This window comes from Antedon bifida, chromosome 1 (assembly GCF_963402885.1).
Source record: "Antedon bifida chromosome 1, ecAntBifi1.1, whole genome shotgun sequence".
Lineage (NCBI taxonomy): Eukaryota > Metazoa > Echinodermata > Crinoidea > Comatulida > Antedonidae > Antedon > Antedon bifida.
Window position 1 is genome coordinate 30998890 of NC_136226.1, and position 27949 is coordinate 31026838.

General features: G+C 32.5%; 5 protein-coding genes and 1 long non-coding RNA gene across 7 annotated transcripts in view; 5 read left to right on the top strand and 1 right to left on the bottom strand.

Annotated features, from left to right (window-relative positions):
* The window catches only part of LOC144850261 (uncharacterized), a 121706-nt gene extending 100415 nt beyond the window's left edge, over positions 1 to 21291 (top strand). Inside the window, exon 2 of the long non-coding RNA XR_013614063.1 lies at positions 21179 to 21291. This is a non-coding gene — a long non-coding RNA (uncharacterized LOC144850261). The remainder of the gene's footprint in view (positions 1 to 21178) is intronic.
* On the top strand, positions 256 to 9271 carry LOC144850175 (GTP-binding protein Rheb-like). 2 transcript variants are annotated; one of them, XM_078707413.1, is made up of 8 exons: positions 256 to 471; positions 784 to 855; positions 1277 to 1427; positions 1628 to 1684; positions 5877 to 5924; positions 6405 to 6486; positions 7069 to 7149; positions 7431 to 9271. In XM_078707413.1, the coding sequence occupies exons 1-8, from the start codon at positions 420 to 422 to the stop codon at positions 7440 to 7442; spliced, it is 555 nt and encodes a 184-aa protein (XP_078563539.1). In that variant the 5' UTR covers positions 256 to 419; the 3' UTR covers positions 7443 to 9271. The 2 variants fall into 2 exon arrangements, with proteins under 2 accessions (XP_078563539.1, XP_078563531.1); XM_078707405.1 differs by lacking the exon at positions 7431 to 9271 and having other exon boundaries at positions 7069 to 7176.
* Positions 10384 to 17078, bottom strand: LOC144849747 (uncharacterized). Its single transcript, XM_078706781.1, has 4 exons — positions 16969 to 17078; positions 13445 to 13741; positions 12389 to 12857; positions 10384 to 11726 (listed from the first exon to the last, which is right to left on the bottom strand). The coding sequence occupies exons 2-4, from the start codon at positions 13712 to 13714 to the stop codon at positions 11014 to 11016; spliced, it is 1452 nt and encodes a 483-aa protein (XP_078562907.1). The 5' UTR covers positions 13715 to 13741; positions 16969 to 17078; the 3' UTR covers positions 10384 to 11013.
* Positions 17167 to 21291, top strand: LOC144849680 (FAST kinase domain-containing protein 4-like). The gene is made up of 6 exons (XM_078706689.1): positions 17167 to 17273; positions 18013 to 19248; positions 19509 to 19739; positions 19959 to 20028; positions 20348 to 20462; positions 20879 to 21291. Exons 2-6 carry the CDS (start codon positions 18024 to 18026, stop codon positions 20969 to 20971), a joined length of 1734 nt encoding a protein of 577 aa, XP_078562815.1. The 5' UTR covers positions 17167 to 17273; positions 18013 to 18023; the 3' UTR covers positions 20972 to 21291.
* Positions 21292 to 21381: 90 nt separating this feature from the next.
* LOC144849646 (FAST kinase domain-containing protein 2, mitochondrial-like) lies at positions 21382 to 25535 on the top strand. Its single transcript, XM_078706635.1, has 6 exons — positions 21382 to 21502; positions 21738 to 23223; positions 24472 to 24672; positions 24997 to 25036; positions 25151 to 25265; positions 25395 to 25535. Exons 2-6 carry the CDS (start codon positions 21747 to 21749, stop codon positions 25488 to 25490), a joined length of 1929 nt encoding a protein of 642 aa, XP_078562761.1. The 5' UTR covers positions 21382 to 21502; positions 21738 to 21746; the 3' UTR covers positions 25491 to 25535.
* Positions 25536 to 26243: 708 nt separating this feature from the next.
* On the top strand, positions 26244 to 27915 carry LOC144850201 (peptide methionine sulfoxide reductase MsrB-like). The gene is made up of 5 exons (XM_078707435.1): positions 26244 to 26382; positions 26692 to 26780; positions 26930 to 27006; positions 27142 to 27271; positions 27381 to 27915. Exons 1-5 carry the CDS (start codon positions 26244 to 26246, stop codon positions 27477 to 27479), a joined length of 534 nt encoding a protein of 177 aa, XP_078563561.1. The 3' UTR covers positions 27480 to 27915.
* The last annotated feature ends 34 nt before the right edge of the window (positions 27916 to 27949 follow it).

Below are 27949 nucleotides of genomic sequence, written 5' to 3' on the forward strand. Positions count from 1 at the left end.
TTTTTTTGCAATGGACTTAGCATGTGTTGTTTATTAAATTATAGATTATTTTCTTTAGAGATAATGCCACTGCTGAAATTAAATACGATATACAAAAACAAGAAGTTTAGCTATATTTATAATAAACAGCAGAGTATCAATTTTACATTTTCTGGTATAGCCCCATCATCGTTGTTATAAACGTAGGTAGACTTATTCAGCCATCCGTGGGTGTATTGTATAGGTAAATCTTCAATACACTATACTGCTCACTGTTTTTGTGTATTAATACAATGCCAGGAAGTCCATGATCACATTAGTTAGTGTTGTTGAATCTGACCTTTACTTGTTTGGTCAGTTTTACGAGAGTTAAGTGTACTATTAAAGTCGGTTACAGACATTTTATATTTGACCGCAATATTTTAAAAAGTACCACCATTATGCCACCACCAAAGATTCGAAAGCTAGCCATCATGGGATTCCGTTCTGTTGGTAAGAAATTTCGCCCACTCAAAATGCTTCTCATCCCCCGCCTAGCTAGACCTCCTTAATAAACCCAACCTGGAGGTGTGTGCCTGGGTCGTTTTTTGTAAAATTAAATCTTATTTTCATATACAGTAATCTAACATAGGCCTAGGCCTATGCTTAGTTTTAAAAGGTAGCAGGTCCTTATTGTTGATAATGAGTTTAAAATTATTTTTAGGCCTAAAATTTATTACATTTTTACAAATTTAAAAAGAAACACCAGTGACCAAATCATGTGTTTTTAGAATTTGAGAAAGTAATTTTTAATTTTTGTTTCAGGAAAATCATCACTAACAATACAATTTGTAGAACATCAGTTTGTAGATGCGTATGACCCAACCATTGAAAACAGTTAGTATTTATTGCTTGTTTAACTTTTAACTTATAATTTGTTTGTAGCAAAGAAATTTAAAAGTATTGATAATTGTGTAAGTACAGTGGAAAAATGGACGTTCCATATAATTATATAGTGATCGTTTACTTTTATTTTTAGGATTTAGTCCTGGGGATTAAATAAAGACAAATATATGTTTGATAACCAGGTGCTTACAGTATTAATTTGTTGATTGATATTTAAGTTCAATCTTTTATTAAGATTGATGATAGTTAAAATAAAAATCTGTTTTTTTTTTTTTTTTTTAATATATTTTTTCACAAAACATGACCTGGCACAATGTTAATCTAAAAGTGGCCTAATACTATGAGAACCATGTAATCTATTTCTCCTGGCTCAAATAATATATTGTTTTATTTTTAAAATTTTATTTTATAGCATTTGAAAAGATAATTAAAGTTGGAAATCAAGAATTCAACATAAAAATAGTGGACACAGCTGGCCAAGATGAATATTCCATTTTCCCACAATCCCTTTCAGTCGGAATAAATGGTTTTGTTTTAGTCTATTCTGTAACATCACAAAAAAGGTTAGTACTTTGAAGGGATTTTGTTTATTATTTGATTATTAATTATTAAATTACTAATGTTTTAATTATTGTGTGGAATTGTAATTTTGTGGAAAAGTTCAAATAATGTTTCAATTAGTCTAAAGACTTGTTATAGAAGACTTATTCTCTGTGTAAATACTATTTGAATTCTAATCAATGATAATTCATTTTTTGTTTAGTTTTGAAATTGTACAGATTATTCATGAAAAGCTGTTAGATACAATAGGAAAAGTGACGTAAGTATACATTTTCATATTTTGATATAAATTCTTAAACTCATTTATTTTCATCCAAACCTTCAAACAGTATACATTTTCATATTTTGATATAAATTCTTAAACTCATTTATTTTCATCCAAATCTTCAAACAGTATACATTTATTTATTTAATTTTTTATTTAATTTTGGATTTATATAGCGCTTTTCCAAGTGACCAAAGCGCTGTACAATAGAAAATACTATATACTCAACAAAACTTACAAAATACAAAAAATAGAAAATTGAATGAAAATACAAAAATATATATATATAAAAACTATGAGGGCCTATACAAAAAGTTACCGTAATATCATAAACATTATTTAGGAAAGAGATAGGTTTTTAACATTTTCTTGAAATATTGCACATTTATGGCTTCACGAATATAAGATGGTAAGTTATTCCACAATCTAGGACCGATGACAGAAAAACACTTATCGCCAAACGACCTCTTGGTCTTGGGGATGGCAAGACGGGTATGGTCTTGGGTAGATCGAAGTCCATGCCGACCAGAATGGTGTTTGTTTATAAGGTCCTGTAAATAACCAGGTGCTGAGCCATACAGACAGTTGTACACATGCACTAAGATCTTGAATTCAATTCTCTGCTGGACAGGCAACCAATGCAGCTCCCCAATGAGAGGAGACGCAGTGGTGCGCTTGCTAGCTTGAAAAATAAGACGTGCAGCGCTATTTTGCAGTGTTTGCAAACGTCGGACGTCTGAAACAGCCAATCCACCGAGCAAAGAGTTGCCATAGTCCAGTCGGGAAAGAATTAAAGATCTTACTGCATGTGTACAAGTAGAGCGGTCTATGAAACACCGAATCCTACTCAAATTACGAAGATGGAAGTTTACCCTACTACGCAATGTACTAACATGATTTTTCATAGAGAGTTGGTTATCAAGCATGATACCAAGATTTTTAATCTTACTGGATGGGGTGATTATAGATTCACCGATTTTCAAATCAAGTTGGGGTATAGCCTTAACATGCCTATTAGATGAAATCACGAAAAACTCAGTTTTTGAATCATTGAGCTTTAGTTTGTTGATCATCATCCACGAACGTATTTCAGTAACGCATTCGGTAAGTTTAAACTTAGCGGCGGAGATATCCTCCTCCGACTTTGAATCAAAGCTAACGTAAAGCTGTATGTCATCAGCATATATGTGATACACTACTTCAAATTGCCTAATGATATCTGCAATAGGTTGCGCATACATAGTAAAGATAGATGGACCTACGATGGACCCTTGAGGTACACCATATCTCAAAACATGATTCTGCGAGTATTCACCTAGAACACAGACTCTATTTACACGTTCATGATGGTAACTAGCAAACCAGTTTAATGCAGTACCGGAGATACCAAATTCACTCTGCATTCGATTTACAAGGATGTCATGGTCTATGGTGTCGAATGCAGAGGAGAGATCTAGTAGGACCAACATAATTGATTTACCTTTGTCAAGTTCATTTAACATATCATTCTTAACCCGCAAAAGGGCAGTTTCCGTACTATGAGATGATTTATATGCAGACTGGTACGGTTCAGTAAGATCGTTGTTCTGGAGATGCTCTTTAAAACTAGAGACTGCGGGATATTCAATTATTTTACCTAACGTTGGGAGGTTGGAGACAGGCCGGTAATTTTTAAACACATCAGGATTTAAGGTTGGTTTCTTAATCAAAGGGGTAATAATCGCTTGACGAAGGATAATAGGAAATATCCCTGCTCTCAGAGAATTATTAACAATGGACGTGATACTCGGCAATAATGTATCAATACAGCGTTTCAGTAACCAAGTGGGCATAGGATCCAGTGGACTTGTTTTATTAGGAAGTTTAGTGATAATTTTCCTAACATCTTCCTCGTTCAGTTTTACAAAAGTATCTAACATATTTACACACTTACTTAATTTATCACTAAGGATATTATTGTCAGAATTTAAGATTTCGTTTTGACTGACATTGTATACATTATCATTCTTATCATTATTTATATGGCACATTTGATCAAGTTCAGATCTAATGTTAGACACCTTATCAGTGAAATATTGTGCAAATTGATTGCTCAGAACAAGGTTAGAGGAACTTGCAGGAAGTTTACTGACAGATGAATTTAACAGACTATTAAGAGTATTAAACATGGTTTTAGCATTTGCACCATTTAGTGTTTCTTGGAAAAAGTTGGTTTTACGTTCCTTGATAAGTTTAGTAACTTTAACATTTTGCTTAAGGTACATTTCACGATCTTCACCAGAGAGAGTTTTTCTCCACTTGCGTTCGAGTTGTCTACGCTCACGACGCGAGTCTTTTACATCATCAGTATACCATTTAGGTTGTCTGATCAGCTTCAGGGACCGTGATTTCTCCGGGCAATGTCTATCAAGTACTTCGCGAATAGAACTATTATATAACTCAGCTTGAGAATTGGGATCATTTGTCAGAAGAATACACTTCGTCGCACGATCGAGATCTGGTATGAAAGATTCCATGTCTAGATCTTTAAACGATCTACGGGTGATAATTCTTCTTTCGGGACATGGTTTAAACCTATTGATACTACACTCTATCATGTTATGATCAGATCCATATCTGCATGGTGATACAGTAATGGATGACTCGCATGTAATAAGATCATCTTCTGGATGACAAATAACATGATCTAGCGTATTTCCACATTTATGCGTTGGGCTGTTAACGTACTGTTTCATGTTGTGTTCTGCCAAAGAAGTTTAAAATCGCGACACGTCTTGTTTTGTAGGATCATTAACATGAACATTCAGATCACCCATAATCAATGGTTTGCCAGGGAGTGTAGATACGACACCCAGGAAACTGTCAAACTCTTCAAAAAATTGATTATGTGTAAAGCCATTTTTCTTTGAGGGTGGTGGTCGATAGACTGCAATAAAACGAACAAACTTTGAGTTGCCAGTTATTGAAGCATGTTCAAAAGTGACGGTATCTATTCCTGTAGGTGAAATACCTAGCTTCAGACTTGATTTGCTGATGATTGCAATACCGCCGTGTCTATCACCAGGTCTTGGAAAGTTTAAGAAAGAGTACCCTAATGGCGTACATTCACCAATAATAACAGGGTCTTCTTCAGACAACCAAGACTCTGTGATAGTCAAAACATCAACATCTTTGTCGAGAATGTAGTCATAAATTGTTTGAGTTTTATTACCGATAGATTGTGCGTTCCAGCAGTGAACATCGAGATACTTTTTACTCTCCGCTTTTATTTGCACAAGATTGTTATAATTAATGACGCGAAGTTCCAACTTCCTCTGAGAGCATACATCAGTTGTGTCAGAAAAGCGAGATATCGTAACGACTTTTATTTGTCGTCGCTTTTTCACGCCAGCTCTACATCCTCGTACGGTCTTTCTACAAATACCGAGGTCACTCAGTCGCTGCCATACTTGTTGACTAAGAGATTGTGGTCTGTTTACTTGTTTGCCAATATTCTTGATTTCATTCAGCGTGTAGCGTACAAGTGACTTCATAATGAATGCAAGTCAGATGAGTTGAGCCATTCACTCCGAGCAAGAAATGCCGATAATACAGTATGCAGTGAAAAACCAGAGTTCGCAGAAAGTTCAGTTCAGCTAAAACAAAAGAATCAGCTGAGCATGACTAGACTTGAACAACAGGTCAGTCTAGGCTTGTCTGGAACCAAAGCAGGAGGCCTCAAACAGACTACTTTCCCCTATATAACCTCAGTTTATTCAGGTAAACAGTTAGGCCTAGGCAGTGTAGTAAATTTGAACAAAAAGTTACCGAAGGAAAAAACAGTCACAAACTTCACCAGACTAGGAAAAACAGACAACAGGTACAATTAAAGTAAAATCAATACAACATCAAGAAATTTAAATCAGAAAACAACGCAAATTTAAGAAGAAAATTCAGGAGCAATTTAGACACACTGCTGCCACCTTAGCAGCGCAATTCATTTTCTCATACACATAAACTATTTAATAGACTCATTGCATAGCACTGTATATAAACCATACACCAAATCATGAATATAAAACTGCTAATTTTTTAGTTTAGCTCATAATTGAATCCATCATATCTTCTCAACCAACGTATGGTTTATAACAAACATTATTATAGATTGTAATCAAATTTTTAATTTGCATCTTTGTTTTTGTTTCAGTGTTCCTATTGTTCTCGTTGGTAACAAGATTGATTTGGTAAATGATAGGTAAGCAATAGCAACCTCTGTTTGTAGTAATGCTCAACTATGACCCCAACTCTGAACTATGACCTAAATTTAGAACTATGACTCATATACTGTACAATTCCAACTTCATTAATGATCAACCTGCTCTAAATCAAAGTTTTTAAAATAAACAAATAAAAATAATTTATCAATTTAAATTTACTTACTGCTTGCCTTAAGCCAGTTTACACACAGGGATAGTAATGGACATAGGGCTAGTAATGGACACAGGGCTAGTAATAGACACAGGGCTAGTAATAGACACAGGGCTAGTAATAGACACAGGGCTAGTAATAGACACATGGCTAGTAATATGTATGATATAATCTTTCTAGTATAATATTCATTTATAGATTGAAGTATCATAGGCCTACAGATGAATTCTATGTTCAACTTTTATCCTCATATAAATATATTTTTATTTATTCATTAAATATTTTGTGATGATTTCTCTCTAAACAGGATTATAACAACTCAAATGGGTCGGGATTTGGCCAATTCCTGGAATGCTGCATTTATAGAATCATCGGCTAAAAAGAATGAGGCAAGTTTATCTTTACTTGATTCACAATACAATTAAATGTATTATAACACACTTATGTGCATCCTTGCCATTTGATTGGTTGCTTTTGTATCACATGCTGTGCATTATTTTCTACCATTTTAATGAGTGGTAGTACTATTGTACACTAAAATTATTCTATTCTAAACATTTTTTGGAATTTTGTGTGAATGAATCTTTGGAACACAAACCTGTAGTGTGCACCATCTATATTCTGCTCTACCTCACTGCTATAATTGCAAATAGAACATGCCTAAAGCTCTGTCTACACTATCAAACTTTATGTGACAAAAAAATGTCATGTGCCCATATATGGACATGATGATGTCATATCACTACCATATTAAGGCACATCACACTTTTTTTGTCACATAAAGTTTAATAGTGTAGACAAAGCTTTAGACACCTGATTCAAACAACTTGTAAACACTCAGTATTGAAACAAAAACTACCATTAGGTCAGACAAATTAAATTGTACTTTATAATGTAAATGCCATCAATTTAATAATTTAATATTACTTTCTCTTTACCAAATTGACAAGCTTTTTCATTTACCGAAACAGATGGTAGAGACAATATTCAAAGCTGTTTTGGAATTAATAGAAAGGAATGATGGTACCTCGCCAAAGACAGATAAGGATTGTACCATTCTGTAAACAGATCGTACCATTCTGTAAACAGGATTGTACCATTCTGTAAACAGATTGAACCATTCTGTAAACAGATCGTACCATTCTGTAAACAGATTGAACCATTCTGTAAACAGATCGTACCATTCTGTAAACAGGATTGTACCATTCTGTAAACATGATTGTACCATTCTGTAAACAAGATTGTACCATTCTGTAAACAGGATTGTACCATTCTGTAAACATGATTGTACCATTCTGTAAACAAGATTGTACCATTCTGTAAACAGGATTGCACCATTCTGTAAACAGGATTGTACCATTCTGTAAACAGGATTGTACCATTCTGTAAACAGGATTGTACCATTCTGTAAACAGGATTGTACCATTCTGTAAACAGGATTGTACCATTCTGTAAACAGGATTGTACCATTCTGTAAACGGGATCGTACCATTCTGTAAACTGGCTTGCTCCTACAATACAAGATATGGGACCATTGGAGAACAACATTTACGGTAATTGCCATTAAAATGCCAACGGCAAATGGCAACGTCTTCTGTACAGCATCCAAACCGATTTTAAAAGTTCATTTTATTGCTTTTGGAGGAGTGACAATGCATCTGTTTTAAAGCTCTCTCTACACTATCAAACTAGTTTGGGAAAAAAAAGTGTGATGTGTCCAAATATGGTAGTGATATGCCCAAATATAGTAGTGATATGACATCATCATGACCATATATGGGCACATCACATTTTTTAGTCACATAAAGTTTGATAGTGTACAGTAGTGTAAAACATTCTCAATAATAATTCTCACTGATAATGTAAATATTCTACTGAATCATGGTTGTATAATTACATGCAAATGTCATATATTTGCATAAATGAAAACTGGGTGTGCTTTCTTTACTTTGAAATATCCACAATGTTGTACTTTTACAAACTGATTTTCCTGTATTATTTAAATGAAATATAATACAAGAAATTCAATTTATCAGCATTTATTAAAAATGTTAATTTGATTTATTTTTTGAATATTGGTTGATTAAAGTATATGATAGGGATATTATATTAACAGATTTATGTTGACCTTAAAATTCATGGTTATAATTTTGTTCTGATATTTTAATAGTTAAAATGTAATACTCATAAGTTATACCTATTTAAACTATTTCTGTTTTTATCATATCAGTAAAATGTCATACCATACTTCCATAGTGTAATTCTTTATATCTATGTTGTGTACAAATGTAATCACATTATGACTTGATGGTTCTACCCATCTTCTATCACCAGTGTCAAAATCAGCGGCATAAACCCAAGTTTAAAATCATTCACATACAGTAAGTTAAAATAAGTGTGGGTGTATTTCTTTAGACGTTACTGCAGTAACTGACGGAATACTTTACATATATCAAAAGTACAGTTAGTGTATTAGGATGCTCATGAAAGATGTTTTTAAACAATGTGTATAGACTGTAGAGATATATGCAAATATATTATGTATAGTTAGTATATGAACCAATGTAAAGTCATTAGAAACTTCAAGAAATTCTATTGGTCCACTTTAAATACGGTATTTGAAATTTTTGCTGAAGATAATTTAGAAGTTAACTGTACATCCACATATAATCCTTGCTTTTGTTATATAATTATGGATAATAAGTGTTATGTTCATGATGAGAAAATAATTATTTTTTCTCTCAATATTTCCAAAATAGCTTATTTATTAGCTGCTATGTATGTGCAGGAAGTGTAAAGCATTTTGTGATACAACTTGTCTTCACTTGGTGGAAAAAAAACCTGGAAATTCAATTATTTGACCATGTGCCCGTTCAGGGTTAATATTTACCTGTGTGATCTGGCCAACAAAGTTAGCGATAATTGGTCAATGAATAACTAAGCCTGAATCTAACTATCAATTTGTTCCTACAAGTTGCTAGTTATTCAAAGAAGAAACAGTAATAATAGCTGAAATATTAAATTTTAATGTCTGTCTGTAACTTACTCCTGTCATATGACGCTGTTTAGTTACTATTTAGTTGCAGCTAACTTTGATGTCTTTTTATTCAAACTTTTTCTCCCTTCAACTATACTATTATAGGAATACTGTATAAACCCAACTATTGTATATTCTAGACAATGTATTACTAACAATTGTTAAATAAAGTCTTTTACAAAACAAAAAAAACTCTGTATTCTGATTTATTCATTCGGAAAATGTGTAGGTCAGTCAGGGTCAGTAAAGGTCAGTCAGGGTCATAAATATTCATACATTACTACAAATAAGGTGTGGTGTTTTTATTGTCTGGCCAAGCCTCTGTTTTTCTTCCTACCTGTACTTTTCACAATATTTACATATACTAACACAAGCATGTATAGTACTTAGCATAGGGATTTGTGTATAAACAAATATTTTCATTCATTTTCAACAATCAAAATCAATTACAGTTTGCTTTAAAAAACATTAAAGTTATATTAAGTAAGAAATATAAAACATATTCTTCTGATACAAGAGGTCATGAATGATGTAACTGTTTATCAAAAACAAAGTTATTTGCATAATTGCCACCTGTAAAAATTTGTCTATTGAATGTAATTAGCTTTTGTACATGAAGCAGATTTCTCAACTGTGTAAGGAATACTGAATTGTTACTACACTTCAATGTACAATATGCCAAACATTAGTGTGTTGCGATCGACGTTAATTACTTGGATGCGTCCCAATAGGTGGCGCTTTACCTGGTCTAACATGCTAACTGCAACTAAGCTTTTTTTCACTCACGCATTTTAAAGTCCATAGCCCACTTAAAGAAGAGATACAAACCCATTATAAACATATATGTAATTTGTACTAGGCAAATATACTATAAAGTACTGTGAGTCAATATACTGTAGGAAATACAGGAATAAGCTATTTGAGTATTGGCTTTAGATATAAATAAAATATATAATTGCATTCTATATGAAATGGTGGCAAATCATACCATCTATGTATCTCCTCCATGATCATACCTGAGGTGTTTTAAACTAGGTACTAGCCAGTAATAAGTAAAGATAAATATTTTGGCACATACGGCGTTTCATACGTATATAATAATACTCACAACAATGTATTTGAGATAAAATCGAAATGTCGACTGGTGGAGACACTAAATACAGACTTGGGGCAAGTCTACTGAGAGTGAAAGCTTATACTAATATTGGATGCGACAGACAAATTTACAATGATGATGACAAAAATGCAATTCTTTTAATTTTTAATATGGAAATTCTAATATACATTTGATATACTGGCCACAGATAAAGTCTTTAAGTAATGTGCTTGCCCACGGATCTGCATTTGTTTATGTGACATTTTTTTTAATATCATTTTTCTGTGCATCATTACAATGTTTAACTATTTGAAGCTAGAAGCTTGAGAATATTTTGTCCACAATAAATATAGGCCTACATACTGTATAAATGAAGAGTATGCCTAAAGTCATTTTGAAATCTTAAGTTATATCAGGTAGGGGGCCTAACCATATGTATTACAGTTACATTTTTATCACAGACTATCTGGGACATATAATAGTTGAGTAGTGCACTAGCCTCTTTCTACTAGTGCTAAACCTAATAGAATCCCAATTTTTACTAATAAAAGGAAAACCAACACCTGCATATAACACCGCCCTTATTTTGTTATGCACAGAAAATAAGCTACAGGTATTTATAAAATGTAAATATTGAACTTTGTTTCAAGTCTGAATATTATGTTCAAACTTTAAATTAGCACATTGATGATTAGTAAGATCTTTAATTTATATTTCAAAATGTTGAATTACAGAACATTTACAAGTTAATGTGCATTTGTTTTTTTAGCCACACAGATAAATTTATGGTATCATATCCACAAATTCATATTCTGAAGTGCCATCAAAATGTGAATTGACATGACCATTTATGTATTCTGCAGAAAACAAAGACCTATCAAATTGCCTACTACAAATGGGACATAAAGTTATGTCTGGTGTAGCAGAACCAAGATTGGCTGCCTGGTCTGGCTTGTCTACTATTCCAACTGGTGTGTAAAACTCTGGAGAATTTCTCCCACCAATATCTAAATCCGTTTCTATGTTTGGTGGGTTTCTGGGTGGTAGTAAGCCTCCCCCAGTTTCTTGCATAATTGGTATTCTAAAATCAGAAACTTGACTTCCAAGTTTCTTAGGAGAATTTCTACCGAGAAGAACAGAGCTGGGCGAAGCTATGAAATTACTAGACATAAAATTTGGGGCACTCCCTGGTTGGAAGTGTGGCCTGGCTTGTAAATCAGTAATAGGACCATAGCTTGCTGACACAGGCTTCAAAGTCCTTGCTTCCTTAAAACTTTGCATTGGCCTGTTTAAATGTTGGCTATATTTATCATCACTGGATGTGTGGGCACTGTAAATGTCATCCTCATCACTCTCGGTTGAAGTAAATTTACTGGTTGTTGACAACTCGCCTTTTGGTGGTCGTTTGATTTCAGATGACCCCTGACCCATAGAAGTATGAAGAAGATAATCAGGATTTGTTTTTCCTCTCTTCTCATAATCTTCCATTTCAAAATCTATAATCGCAAAATAAAAAATCCAAAATATTGATAATTATACCACAAAACAGGATGAAAACAAATCTTTCAAACTGAAATTCAAACTCTGACCCTTCTGGTCAAAGGTCACATGGTATCTGATACCAATTCTTTTCACTTTCAACATACAAAGTGAACAAAGAAATTCTTTATTTTGAAATTATATACTTTACAAGGTGAATATTAAGCAAAGACAAAACCTTATTCACCAGCATGGTACCAGCCAGTCTAAGTCATTAATGCAATTAAAGTCTCTTCTCAAAACTCAATTTTTCCAACAGACATTTGGTCTCATAGCGCTGTGAGACAGCAGTTTGAGCACTTTGCTTATAAATGCTCAGTATTTATTTTTACTATTTTTTAGGAATATCTCTCTACAGAACAGGCTTTACAACCTCTACACAAACACAATTTATTGATTGAATCAACAAGGATTTTATATTAACATTTCATTTGTATAAATAGCTAGCTTCAGAACTATGGAAGAGTAAAGCTCTGTCTACACTATCAAACTTTATGTGACAAAACATGTGATGTGCCCATATATGGACAGGATCACTACCATATTTGAGCATATCACTACCATATTTATGGAATATCACATTTTTTTGTCAAACAGAGCTTAACAAACGTTGCCTTACCTGGTTCCTCTGATTTTCTTTTTCTAATTTCCAATAAACCATCATCCTTTAACTTCTTATAAGTATTCACCTCTTTTAAAAGACTTTTAACCTCATCCTTTAATTGTTTATAATCCAGTATAAATTGATTAATATCAAATTCTACTAAATCTTCGGCTCCGTCATTTCCATCAGTTTCCATATCAGTATCTTTTTCAATTGTGTCCTCCGATATTGACCTTTGACGCTGTTGTGATGGATGTTCCTTAGGGCTTGCACTTACTAATTCATTTCTTAGTGTCTCTATTGAAGTTTCTAGTTGTATTATTTTCTCTTGTAAAGATTCTTTTTGTTTCTGGCAATCTTTACTTTGACATTGTGTGTCAGATGAGTTGCCAGATTCATAAGCAGTTACTACTGATTTGAGATTGGTGTTTTCAGTCTGGAGTTCATCTATTTTTGTCTGAAGTATAAACATTTTATTGCTATCCTGTTTAAAATAAAAGTGATTCAATTATCATTAAAGTAAAAAACACAAATATTTTGTCCAAAGTCATCAAGAATTTTGGCTAACGTGATCAAGAATTGAATAAAAGAATGATAAAGAATGTCTAAATATAAAAGGTTTTTAATGATACAAACCATATGTCCTAATACGCAAAGGTCTTCACCACCTAGAACCAACCTTACATCAGGGCTTCTTTGCTCAGGCACCAGAGATCTGGAACCAATGTTCCATTCATTACACTCTATCCCCCTTTTAATTCAAATCTCTCCTAAAAACTCCCCTATTTCAATAGTTATTCTCTTCATGTTGTGCTGTGAGACTCCGGTAAAAATCGTTTTATAAATGTTTGATCATTATTTATTATTATACGAAAAGAAAAATAAATTTTTAAAAGTCTATGCACACTTTGGCCAATAATCGCTCTGATTGGAGAAGTCTTGTTGAGTGTGCTATGTCGCAAGACGTTCAGCATTCGTGATGAATTAAAGAAAATCTTACATAATATCAATTTTTCTAGTGAAAATCTGATATATATAAAAGAAAAGAAAGAAAAAAGAATGTGCACCTACCGCTACTTCTCGAGAAATGTCATAAGATTGTATCCTTTCACCGGGCTCCTTTAATCTTTCAATTTCTTGATTAAGTTTTTTGTTTTCTTGCCTGAGAGCATTGTTGGAATCATTTGTGTGATTAAATTTCTTTTTTAGATGTTCGTAGCTCTGTTTAAGAGCCTGGAACGCTTCAGGATATGAAGCGTCATCGATAGGGCTTCCATAAACGGGACTTTCTGCCTTAAAATCATTTTCTTGTGGATTGTTATCTTCCGATTCACTCAACATAGTGAAGAATAACAAAAAATACAGATTCTGAAAAATATACAAGATATAGTTAATATAATATATAACATGGTAGTGATGTGCCCAAATATGGAAGTGATATGACATCACCTTGTCCATATATGGGCACATCACTTTAATAGTGTAGACAGAGCTTTAGTCTTATAACAATACTCTGGCAGCATTAGAGTTGTTTACAAATCTTGACATCTCCAAAAAAATGTTTAGGGGTTTACAGATTCAATTTAAGGATTAGGACTATTATTGTGAGTTAATAAATAGAGTAATGGATTACTAATTAGGATTTTAGCCTTGCTGCCAAGTACAAACTTGACCAAAATAAGACCAAATATTGACTACAAACTGAGCAAACAGCATTATCACTGTATGACATCTTCCGTTTACACTTGACAGTAGGTCAGCCAATTACAGTATATTAAGAACTGGGAAATTCCAGTATATGCCAAATCGGACTAAATTTTAAAGTTTTTTTTTAAAGTTTTTACCATCTGACAATTAGAAATACAGTACAATGATTTATTTGAATAAAATTGATCTTTTTCATAAATTAAAACAATGATCGTTTTTTATTATAATTGTTAATATATTATTATCAATATAATTTGTTATAATATTTATTAGCCAAATAGATCATTCTATGTCAAATGTTATCCACTATCTTATTATTACTGGGCTCAGTGGTAGTAATTTATCAATAATTCTGCAGTTTTTTTTTCAATTTTAGTATTGTTTGGCAAAGACATTAAGCTTTTAAATGGTAACCTGTATTTAACATTTCAATTGTTTGGGTCCACATGATAACTTGCCACGTTGATGAACTTCCTCTGCTGTTAAAATACTCTTATCAGGAAAAAAAAAGTGGTGAATTTTAAATCCCTAAAATTCCCTTAATAATATTTAGTCCTGTAATATAATCTTCTGAGAGCAGGAAAAACTATTAATATCATGCAATATAACAAATAATTTGAACTTACATAAAAATCCTAAAACACAATTTATAAGTAACTCAGTTCATATGTCATAGGAAAAAAGTGTGTACTTAAATACAATTCTTCTTTGAATGTTAAATTGAAAGAAATAAATTACCACATAAAAGACTACAATTACAGTAATTATCAGTTGTTATGAACCATTTTTATAGATAAGTATTTATTATTGTAACAAACATATTCTAAAAATACTAATATCTAAAGTACAGAGACAATATGTCAAGCTACGGAACTCAGTACTATGGGAATTTCCTAAACTAGTATAAATATAAATGCTCTTTGCATCCTTGAATGTAGTGACTTTAAAAATACAGAAAAAATTATAATCATTTTAAACGGTAACCACAAAATATATTATGGTTTGACATAATAAATGCAGCATAATACATTTATCCTCAATAGATTATTATTCAGACATACAATAAACACGATTAACTTTATTCTTCATAAATGTGAAACATCTACGGAAATTATCTTTTTTATTATGTATTTAGGCACATCTCCAAAAAATTCATACTGTATGAAAAACTATGTTATGTATCTTTTTATCAGAGATTTATTAATAAGGTTATGCAATTTTTTTTTTCTAAAATGTATATTTATTTCATTTTGTTTGTAATACAAGGCCCTGTCTACACTAGTTTGACAAAAAAAGGGTGATGTGCCCAAATATGCACATTTTTATATCACATTTTTTTGTCACATAAAGTTTCAGTGTAGACAGAGCTTAAGAATAATTGTAAAAAAGAAACATTGAGAAACTCAACAGTTCTTTTCAGTACTATATACATGTGGTGTACTGATTTCACAATGCAAACCTTGATTGATTAAGGATTACATCAAGAAACCGCTCGATAATAATTCACTTCTATTTTTGTTTTTCCTCTCTCTCTGTCTGCTGATTGTCTTCTCTGTGTTTAAAGGGGCCTTTATGTCTCCAAAAAAAATGTCCCAAAACTCAACTTAATTGAAAGGAACTAGTTGCATGAGAGCGCTTATGTCGACATTTTTAGCAACTGAGCGGAACTAAACCACTGAAAAGAACCAGTGTGTGACCGCTTATTTCGACAATGAAACTGAATGTAACTAGTCGTGAGCACAACGCGATTTGTAGTTGTATAGGAACCAGTATACGAGAGCGCTTTTACAGTAAAATCGAACTGATCCCTACTCAACTCGATTCAAAGTTTTTTGTTTAGATGCTCAGAGCACTTATGTCGACACAGTTGAGTTCCATGTCGACACAGTTGAGTTGAGTTCCATGTTGAGTTGAGTTCCATGTTGAGTTGAGTTCCATGTTGACAGAAGGGCACCTTACGTAAAGAAATATATGAAATATATCTTTATTGATATCTATTGTTAGATTATGGTTTGTGACTCATTTCCATGATGATGTGTTCAATTCAGTCCAGTCATGTTTTTATTTCTCACCTGATGAGTCTTACCAGCTTTTGTGATGAAACATATTTCAATCAAATAAAGTTAAGACTAAAGTAATCTAGTAATTTCTACAATGTTTTATACTCTGTCTACACTATCAAACTGGTTTGACAAAACAAGTGTGATCAAAAACTGTAAAAAAAAGTCTTGAAGTTTAAATCAATCTTCTGGAAAAGAAAATTATAAAGCCTATTATAAAATGGTCATTTTCAATAACAAAATATAAAAGAAACAGAAACACTGATTTTAAAAAGAATTGCGCTACATAAACAAAATACTGAAATTGTACTAGGTTTTGATATGTAAAAATGATTATTTTGAGGTTACGGTATTTGGCTTTAAAATTGTGCGGCTGTTTTTGTTAAGAATAAAGATGTACTCCTTCGCTTTTGAATAAACTAATGATGATAATAAATTGATTAATAAATAGTAAATAGGCCTAGCTAGGCCCTAGTTTATAAATTATAGTAATTGGTGGCAGTACCACCATTTACTTTTATTTAAAAAAAACAAAATACAATTTAGGTAGTAAATTGGATGGGAAACAAATTAAATTCCTGTCTAAGACAGCTTGGCCAGACCTTTTTTGGGCGTTGCTGTACTGTACTGGTGTTACTGGCCTTTTCCTGTTATATTAAGGGTCCGTTAAGAGTAGTTAGGCCTTTGTGGTAAATAGTAGTAGTAGTCCATATATCATATGAATGATGTTGGCAATCGACAGGGAGACAAAAGAAACAGGCTAGTTTGGTTAGAATCTGAAAAAAATCATATTAATAAAATAAAATGTCTGAATACACGTATACTCACTCAAGTAGTTAATAGTAAAATTTTCCTTAAAACATAAGAATAGAAGATTTGACTAGTATGTTCATGATTTGTTTAACAATTCGAAAACCACCCAATCCATTTTTACCACATGACATCATCATGATCCTCCATATCATCCATGCGGGCGTATGGGGAATCCCCTCCTGTCTTGTGGTGGCGCAATTTAATTTTTAGAGAGGCTAGTAAAGTAGTAGAATAGAAAAGTAAAAGGAAAGAGAGACCTAGCTAGGCTAGGCCTGGTTTATAACTTCTTATATTGTTTTTAACTCTAGCCTCATGAAAAGGTATGTATAAAATGTTCAATATAATTATAGTGATATCTGATTTTTATGCAACCGACTATTATACGCATTTTAGTCCTAGCTACACAGTAGTAGTAGGCCTAGCCTAGGCTAGTAGTAGCAAACTATTACGGGTAGCCTAGGCCTAGGCCCTAAGCTTTAACTCTAGGCCGCCCAGGACTTTCTACAGTAGGGCCTAGATAGGCCTTTCTCAGACTGACCTCAGCTCAATATACTCAAGTGACTCGAGTCAAGTCACTATTGACATTGCTAAAAAAAGAAGAATATCCTACTTAACTTTTTTGTCAACATTATTTTTTCACGCTGCTGCTCTAGCCTGCTACGTCACAAGAGATAAATCATTCAGATATAAAGCATAGCAGCAGTTATAGTACTAGACACTGACATTTTTGTAAAAAATGATTCTCGACTATAATTTATAGGTACCACCTGTTGAATCCAAAAAACGTCTGGGAAAAGAGTCTAACGACAAATCCCAAAGCCTTTCTGGTATTTATGAGTCCCATGATATTACTATAATTCGCTGTCAGAAAATCATTGAATTATTATCAAAACAGTCCATTGAAGTTTTTGTTTGTAATAGGATACTTGAAGTATCTAGGCGTGATGAAGTGACCCCCAGACTTACCCTTAGCAATAACAATAAGCGAGCAGCGTTTTTTGTAAGAAATATTCTTGTTTATCATTCTCTCTGAAAATGCATTTTTTTTATTCTTTACAGACAGTGACAATATGGCATCCAGGATTTCTTCATTGAGGTATTCCTCAATATTTTACAGATGCAGATTTCTTGTACCTCAGTCATCTAGCTGTCAACATTTAAGAACTTGTCTTCTACAAAAATGTAGACTTTTGTCAACTGAAAACGCTTTAGAAATAAAAATTAAATCTTCAGATACACCAGAAACGCTTTTAAATGTTATTCAAGAAAATAAACTATCCGGAAACCAAGCGTCCTTATCGCTAACGAGAGTGATACAGCTTCAGAACGCCATACCACAGGTTGACACGTTTACGAAAGACCCAATATTTGAAGAACTCTGCAATCAGATAACAAAAGAAAAATACAAAATTTCAACCGAGAGTTTAGTTCTTTCACTTATTAATTTATGTCAAGTTAAAACAGAGTCGGTTATCTCGTTAATTTTAATGCTTGAACCAGAGTGCCGACGACGTCTTCGTCTGATGCAGATTCGCCATCTTATTTTTCTTATCATCAATCACAGTGCTCTCAAAGCAGTAAATTGTGATAAGATTGATGCGTTGGTAGCAGAAACAGCAGACGTGTTGGAAAGTAGACTCAAGGATGTAGTTGAAGTTAAAAATCTGGTGCAACTTTTAATACATTCTCCCGTTGTATCAACAACTCTGCCAAATAAATTAGAACGGCATATGGTTTCCTTAATGGATTATTTCAGCTTTTCTGATTTAACAAAATTCTGTGAAGCTATGGTAATCAATCAATTTCCAACTGGTGTCTTGTTGAAGACAATGTCTTATAAAATGACGTCTATCCCAGAGGAATGGTCAGTCAATCAGATCTATGAAATTCTAAAATGTTTTGATGCGTTGGGTTTTAAAAACAGAAGTGTCATAATGGCATTTAGTAACTTTCTTCGGTCCGAAATAGCAAACTGCACGCTTGCAGATGTTCTAAATATTGCAAACATGTTTTCGCGTTATAGAATGTCCAATATCGAGCTTCTCGCTGAAGTTGAAAAGTTCATAGGAAAACAAATCGCAAGCGTTTCGTTCCGTGACATGAGAAACATTCTGCAGGCGTTCTTCGTTCTGCGATTTGTTCCAAGTGAAGAGTTTGTGGATACTTTAACGAAAGAGCTCTTAGCCGGATGGTTGGATCTCAAACCGTACTTACAACTAGAGCTTGCCTGGTGCATGATGGGTTTGAATATATTACCCAAAGTACTTTTGGAGAAAGTTGTTCAGTTGAATACAGGTATAAGTTTGTTTGTTCATTTATTTGTTTTCTTTATTTTGATTCAGAATTCAAAGTTACAAAAGTTTAATAAACGATGTTACAAGTTATGTATTTAACCAAAAATGTTTTTGTACTCTTAGTCTTAGAAATATATATCATTCACATGCTTTTATTGTAGTTGGTCAGGTGCCATATGCTAAGTATTATCTTATAAGTTACTCAATGTTTAGTCAATGCTTTTTACTCAATGCTATTTAACTTATTTTTCTGATTTTCAGATGATTTTAGTCCAGGTCTAGCAACCAAATTTCAGCATCTACTCAACTATGCCAAAATGGAAACATCCAGTAACTTACAGAGCTTGGTGGCAAAGAATGTTAACCTACGACCTATACAGCAATCTGTTAACCTACGACCTATACAGCAATCAGTTATGAATACTCTTATTGATGTGATAAATAAACAACACATAGCGACAAATGTCGTAACCCCTAGTGGACATGTTATAGGTAAGTACTTTGTACACCTGGATGGAGAGAGGCAAATGTAAGTAAAGTGTCTTGCCTAAGGATACAAGCAATGCGGCGAGAGTTGGATTCAAACCACGATCTCACAATCAGTAATCCAGCGTCCAACACACTGAGACACACTACAGTAAATTTGTCAATCATATGATTTATAAAATTAATAGTATTTATAAATAAATAATGTTTCTGCTTTATAAACAGATTTTCAAATATCATTGGATGACCATAAGATGTCAGTTGATCCTACTCAAAGTGAACAAGCGCCCTCAAGGTTGGTTGTTGCATTTTGCTTCATTTTTTTTATACATTGTGTAATATTCTTAGTTCTAGATTCACTTAAATATTTTTAAACACAACATTTTGGCACACGTGGCATGCCATATAAGTTGGAATTTTCTAGAAAGTGGTGCAACATAAACAATATATAGAGACCAAGTTTAATCGTATAATTACAGTTTTACTGTCATGATTTTAACTTATGAAGCTATCATCAAATGTCTAGAACCATATTTGGCATTTTAACTGAAAGTAATTGCTTCATTTTTATGACTTTCAAAATAAATATAAAAAAATGTTTCCATTTTCTCTAGGCTTGCCATTTTAGTTCATGGACCCACAAGTTATTTAAATGCAGGCGAGATGTTTGTGGGACCGGTTGAAATGAAGCGAAAACAATTAACAGATTCTGGATATATGTTAACCGAGGTACAGCAAACAGTTCTGTTTTTATTGGTTTATTGTCCAGCAGTAAAATAATGATTGAAAAATAACAATAGCAATAGCAAACTTTCTTCTACCAAGTGTTCTGTTATGAAAGTACGAAAGCCTAATCCGGCCACATAAATACTGTATAGCTAATTTAGACATACAGTACTGTAGCCAAAAAAATATGTCTAAATTTCACCATAGCAAAAAAAATATTTGTTTTTTTTTTTTTTTTCTATGACAAAATTTAGACGTAGCTATGTTTATATTCAGGATGTGGCAGGATTAGGCTTTCATATGGGCTTTTAGTCTGTACACAGAAATACACACATAATACTTTTTTTAAACTTTTGCTTAAATTAGACATTTAGAGTAAATATAAAACAGTTTAAATATTCTTTTTTTTTAATCTACAGATTGGATATCGTGAATGGTATGCGATGAAAACAGAGGTTGAAAAGAAACAGTTTATTAAGAAAAAGCTGGAGAATGATTGTGATTTTTATTAATATTTAAAGATATTATTAAATCTGTAAATAAATTTAATCAATTGAGTACAGTTTAGTAGACATAGCATGAGAGATGGGAAAAAACATAACGTTGTTGACAGGAAAAAGTGTGATGTGCCCAAATATGGTATTGATATGACATGTCCATATTTGGGCACATCACATTTTTTTGTCGAATAAAGTTTGATAGTGTAGACAGAGCTTAAGATACAGTAGAACCAGCCAGGCAATGAAGTATTGTACTCAATTGCAATAGAATGCATTTATTATTATGTTAATTATAATAGTATTAATAATAAAGAAACTATATGGAGAAGAAAGTGGTCATTTAATAATTTCATTGTCATAAAAGGAGCTGCTATATAGTGATTGACTAATAATAGTCTTTAGTTTTTTTTTGTACTTTTGGCGTTCCATACCTGCATATTGCTGACACAAAATCAACAAACATGGCCAACACGTGCTGCGTGCGGTGACTGAGGAGCTAGAGCTAGGCCCAGCTAGTTAGACCCGTTTTATCTCAAGTAAGGGGTGAGTATTGTTCAAGAATATATACAGTATACCTATCATCCTATCCATATAATAAAAGGTACGGATACTTGTATACGGTAGGCCTAGACTGTGTGTGTAGACTACATACAGTGTAGAGTGGACTAGTGAATTCCGTATGTAGTAGCAAAGGTAGTAGTATGTGTATAGTCGATTCGCCCCAGTGATAATAAGTGGGTCGTGACTCATAAAATTATTATTATTATAAATATTTCAGATAACAATAATGTTTGTAAGCAGAGGGCTGGTAACAGCCAAACATTCTTTTGTCAGGTTTTGTGCTTCTCGAACATTATTGTCCTCAACTTGTATTGCTCAGCAGCAAAGTTACTTCTTTCCCTTCAAACCTAATGATGTGTATAAATACATTGGTGTTCGTTGGTATTGTGCTCAGCCATGGCTTAAACTGCTACCACCTGGAATAAACGACCCTCGTTTTATAAAGGGAAACTCCAAAGTCTCTGAGAAACAAGTCGTTCCTGTTGATGAATGGTATGATTACAGTGTTGCGATACTCGAAGGTATACACGCATCTGAAACTATCGAGGACATATTTCAAGCATTTCGCGAAATCGGATCGCATATGAATGAAATTCACATTGCTAGAGCTGTAGCACGATTGGCTGAAATGAGCCAAAGTTTACAAATTAAACCAGTTACAAATGCTGAATTAAAACCACTTCAAAGTGCATTAATTGAGAATAACAGAAGTGATTTCACATTTATTTGTCAACTGGTTTTAAAATTTTCTGTACACATGGACAGTGAATTGTTTTTACTGACGCTGAATTCCCTTCAGGTGTTAGGCCTACCGGTAAAAAGCTCACTAGTGCAAACTTTGCTAACTCAATCTAGTGAACGCTTTAACGATTTTAATCCAGAAGAGATGAAATTATATGTAAATATTCTTAGTAAAATGTCTAAAGGTCAAAGTGCCGACAACCTTGTGGCAACGCTGTTGGATAGTTGTGTTGTCCTCGTTGATAAGTTTACTGAAAATGCAGAAAATATTCAACAAATTACATCAGTTCTTTTAAATCTACATGAACGATTAACAGAACAGAAACAGGAGAAGTTACTGAACAAGCTGCTTGCTGTCATTGTTATTAAAAATAACATAGACTTCAAATCAGCAAAGTTTATCCTAAATGCCCTAGCCAGTTTGAATAAAACAAAACATCCAATCCAATACAAAGTTTTACGATTTCTTGAGGAAAACTGTGAAATCATTGACGGAAACTCTTTTACACAATTGATTTATCATTTAAACCGCTGTGGATGTGTTAGTCCCAAAACATTACAGTTTTTCACATCAAAGATTTTAGAAAATGCACCTAAATTTTCATTTCGAAACCTAATCCAAATATCAGGAATCATGTCTTCTCATCGATTTGTCAACATCGACTTTTTCAACCATGTCACAAAGATGGCGTTAGAAGTAGACGCATGTTTTAAAGATTTACAGAAACTGGCTGGTATTTTTGCAGCACTAAATCTTCAATCGATAGTCGATCTCACCAAGTTCTGTTACAGACTTACTCAATTAGCATTAGTGACAATAAAAGAGGATAATTTGTGTCATGATGATTGTAAACTAATCTGTTCAACAACCGCTTCTCTTGCGCAACTTGGCAGCATTCCAGAAACATTACTTCAGTTCATCAATGGAGATCAGTTTCAAAAACTACTATTGAACAGTGAAGGTAATTGCTTTTTTGGTGATTTTAAGTAGGCCTTAAGCTCTGTCTACACTATCAAATTTTATGTGACAAAAAATGTGCCCATATATGGACATGATGATGTCACGTCACTACCATACTTGGGCACATCACTACCATATTTGGGCACATCACACTTTTTTTGTCATACTAGTTTGATAGTGTAGTGTATAGTTTTAAGGTAAAGTAAACACTTGCATAAGAATTTGCTTTAACATAATTCTCATTGTCTAATCATTTTGAATGGATGTGTTTTTTTTTTTTTTTAATAGCTTTAATTTTATCGTTAAATGGCACAACTTAACCCCTTCTCTGCGTATACCCGGTACTACCGGGTATAAACAAACGTCGTTGAAATACATATACCCGGTAATACCGGGTATGGGCAAAACAATTATTTAATCGTATTTGCCTATAATATATAGCACCCTCTATATTCTTTCGATGAACTTGAATATTTTTGCAAGTCATTAAAAAAATTTTCCAGCAAAAAAAACGGCCCTCTATAGTTGTATTATCGTCTTGAAAATAATGCGCCCTCTATAGTTAATTAATTAATTAATTATATATAGTATAGTATATATAATAGTATTTCTATCTTGGAAAGTTGTTTTGAGTAGCGTAATGGCGGCAATTTTGAAAGTAACAAAAATTTACCAGCCCCAATAGGGCAACATCGTGTTTATCACAACACCCAAAAAAAAAATTCTGAAACAATAGTTAGATTTTGTACTATAGTGAATTTTTGGAAACTGTCATTATTTTCACGATTTTGCCCCAAAACTTTGATTTATGCATAATTTTTATAAAACAATCAAAATAATTCAATTTTTTTTTATATTTTTATTTGTTATACGTATCTTCATCAATATCCAGTTGGAAAAACGTATTCCATAAGAATTTTTATAAAAAATATAGTTTTTATCATTGATTCGATAAAAAACAAGAAATCCAAAATACCTGTAATGACGTCACATGACGTCATCAATATGCAAATTACTTTTTTTTTTTATACCTAACTGTAGACTAACCCTTTGCCCATCACACACCACAAAAATAATTACACAATTATCTCAATTAGTATTTTTTTGCAATTTATTAAAATATCATATGTTTTTCTTAAATATATATTACGCACAGAGGTAGGAATAATGCTCCGCAGTGAAAGGGTTAAGAAGAGTTTAAAAAGTGCTAAAAAAAACTAATTATTGATTTTGAACATTTTTTTTAAAGACAAGCACATACGTCAATATTTGCACACGCTGTCAATGCTTACTGGTTCAACATATTTGCCATCATCAAGACTCCCTCAAGTTGTTCATCATCAATCTACAGAAGTCCAAGATCTTATCAGAAGTGTCCTCAACGAGATAGTCCCAGGGAAAGGCATCGAATGCAATGTACCCTCCACTGGTCATGTTTTAATCAACTTAGGTCAGTCATATTTAACGTAAAGTAATTATCTGTACTTATTACACAAAAATAGAGAATAATTTCGCCAATGTAGCTTAGCAAAAGCTATAAAAACTACTTATAATAAATTATGTAGCAAAAAATACAATGCAAAACTATGTTGTTTATAGACTAAAAAATCAGTTTGATTTATAGCAATATTGCTAAACAAAATTTTAAAATGAAATTTATGGTGACGGTAATTATTAACATTTTTGTTACTATTATTAAATAATCAAGATGTTTAATTTTCTAATATGTCACATAATAACATATTTTATTATTAATTTATTTTATTTTGGATAGATTTTCTAATTGAGGGACTTGGAAATGGCTCTCTGAGAAAGTAAGTAAATCTTTATTTATAAAGCAAGACAATTTTATTTTTATATTCTGTTTCCATCTTGTAAGTAGGAATGTTTTTTCTACATTTGTTTTAACACTTTTAATTTCTTTATAGAACATGTTTGCTGATCGCACCGTTAAATTACTTTGCTTTTGAAAGCTCGCATCTGATTGGTCTACCAGCTGTAAAGGAAAAATACCTAAAAAACCAGGGATATTGTGTTGCATGGGTGAGAATTGTCTTTAATATGTCAAAGTTTATGATTAACCAATTAGTTAATTTTCAATAAGCCATCTTTGTATTATTTTCATAATTGAAATGAACTACTGTATTTAAACATTTTTTTTTTATTCTTTAGATTCCGGTTCATAAATTGGAATTGATGAAAAATACTGAAGAGAAAATGATTTATTTAAAAGAAATTGTAAAAGATGCCCTTGCAGATGAAAAATAAGAACTTAGCAGATAAAAATGATATAAACTGTAGTACTGTTACTGATTAACACATGAACTTAGCAATGACCAAATAATTGAGGGGGCTATCACATTTTAAAAATCTGCCAACCCCCCACCGATAGGGGAATTGAAATATAAAATTACAGAGGGCGCTATGTAAATAAATCGAATACTACTGTGCATAGAAAAACTAAAAAATGGAAAAACATGATAAGAAACGCATACATTTGGACTTATAATTTACAATTAATTTAGAGCTATATAATGTTAAAAACGATGTTTTAGTCGGTGTAGATGTGTGTAGAGATTAAAACAATTATTGCAGATGATTAATTTGAGTAGACTTTGACCTTTATAATTTAATATAAGAAAAATGATGTGATGGAAATTTCCACACTGCATGCTGAGGGACAGTACCTTTACCGTTTACAAATTTCTTGCGCGTCAGACTAAACCATGTTTGGCATAGGGGGTACATATATTAATTGTTGTTAGTAGGTACTATATATTTATGTACTTTCAATACATCATTATTTAAAATAATCAGGCCTATATTAATTACAAATATGTCTTTAAATGTAAATAGTTTTAAGATAATATTTTGCTTAAAATACACACGCTCGCTCTCTCCCCATGAGTTTAACCCCCATGTTTATAATTGTTCATACCGTTATAAACAACAAAAACAAACCTGGACGTTAGAGCTGGAAGTTTTTCACATCGGTTTTTTATTTGAAATAAAGAAAATATAATGAATACGTTTAAGATGTTATCTTTTATCAGATGTAATACTAAAATATTAAGAATTGTTGTACCGAGAATACAGCAATCAAGCGGTTTCCGATTCAAGAGCAACCTCGCTGCTGATGCCCAATCTTGCTCACTGACAGGTAGGGGTAGTAGGCTGTAGTTAGAGAGTCATATGATATTGATGTACGTGGTTGGTTCTGGTTGTGAATGTGGGGGAGAGTGTGATTCCCCTTATTACTATTATTACTATTAGCCCGCTAGGCTTATCAATTACATTTACTTATTTCAATTTTTAATGTATATATTTTGTTTAAATGATGATGTATTGTTGTAGACTATAAACAAAAATACTCTGAAATATAAATTAAAAGTTTTTTTACAGTGATTATTGATAGGAATAAAATAATTTTAACGTTTTTTTAATTTTCTAAATAATTTCTTTTGTGAAGAGTGGGCGGCGAAGGCAACAAATTCTGACTGGGAAAAAGTGTTGACGCCAGAACAGTACTTTGTTTGCCGAGAAGGGGGTACAGAAGAAGTAAGAATATTAAAACACTGGCTATTATATTATATAGGCCTATATATTGTAAATCATTTTTTTAATTTTTTTTGTCGAAATGCCATTTTAATGTCACATAATGACTAATGTATGTAAATGTATTAAATTAATGTTTTGTTTTGCAACAGCCATTTACTGGTATCAATTTTAGTAATTTTGAGGATGGAGTTTACAGATGTGTTTGTTGTTCATCCACATTATTCAGGTGAGTAACTCTTCTTCTGCAAAATAAGACATTTTAACAACTAAAATAATAACTGTACAATAAAAAAGATATAATACAGTATTCCATTCAATAATTATTATTATTAATACTGAGGTATTTTTTGTTGATATTTAGTTCTGAAGCCAAATACGATTCTGGCTACGGTTGGCCGTCATTCCACTGGGCCGAGAAAGATGGACCATCATGCAGCGTGATGCAAAGACAAGATTCGGGAATTGCAGTCACTCAAGTTCTTTGTTCACATGTAAGTGATGGATTTGTAGTCAGAAATTATTGTATATTGAGAATAGTATATCGAAAATTTGTATTATTAAAAAGGAATAATATAATATTAATGTTTTTATTTTTTTTAGTGTGAATCTCAGCTTGGACACATATTACAAGATTCCAACGATTCGTCAATAGATTGCTATTGCATCAACAGTGAAGCACTCCAATTCGAACCTAAATAAACTCTTGGTATTCCAGTTATTAATATTAATAAGACGTTCCAATATAATTGCAATATAATATAAATTTTTTGGAACCACCATGGAATGAAGATCAGTAGCGGATCCATTGTTACGAGAAAACAGCTAATGCGCACACATAATTTGCTTCCCTCTAGAGTTTAATTTTGCGCATGCGCAAACAATTAAAAATGTTGTTGCTAAGAGAGTTTGATAAATAAGCTTAAGCACTTTTGAAATATTATAGCTTTGGCAAAAATATAAGCAAGCAAATATTGATAAATGCCAATCCTGGGCCTACAAGTAGTGAAATGAAGTGTTAAACTTAATTTGATGTCCTATCTTTTGCATTAAAATTTGAGAAATTTAGAGCGAGGCCTGGGCCAGCTAGATTCTCCCCCCACCCCCCGAATCTTCCCCTAGATCTAGTAAATTACAAAAATAACTTCTCATTGAATGTAAATATTTTTTTA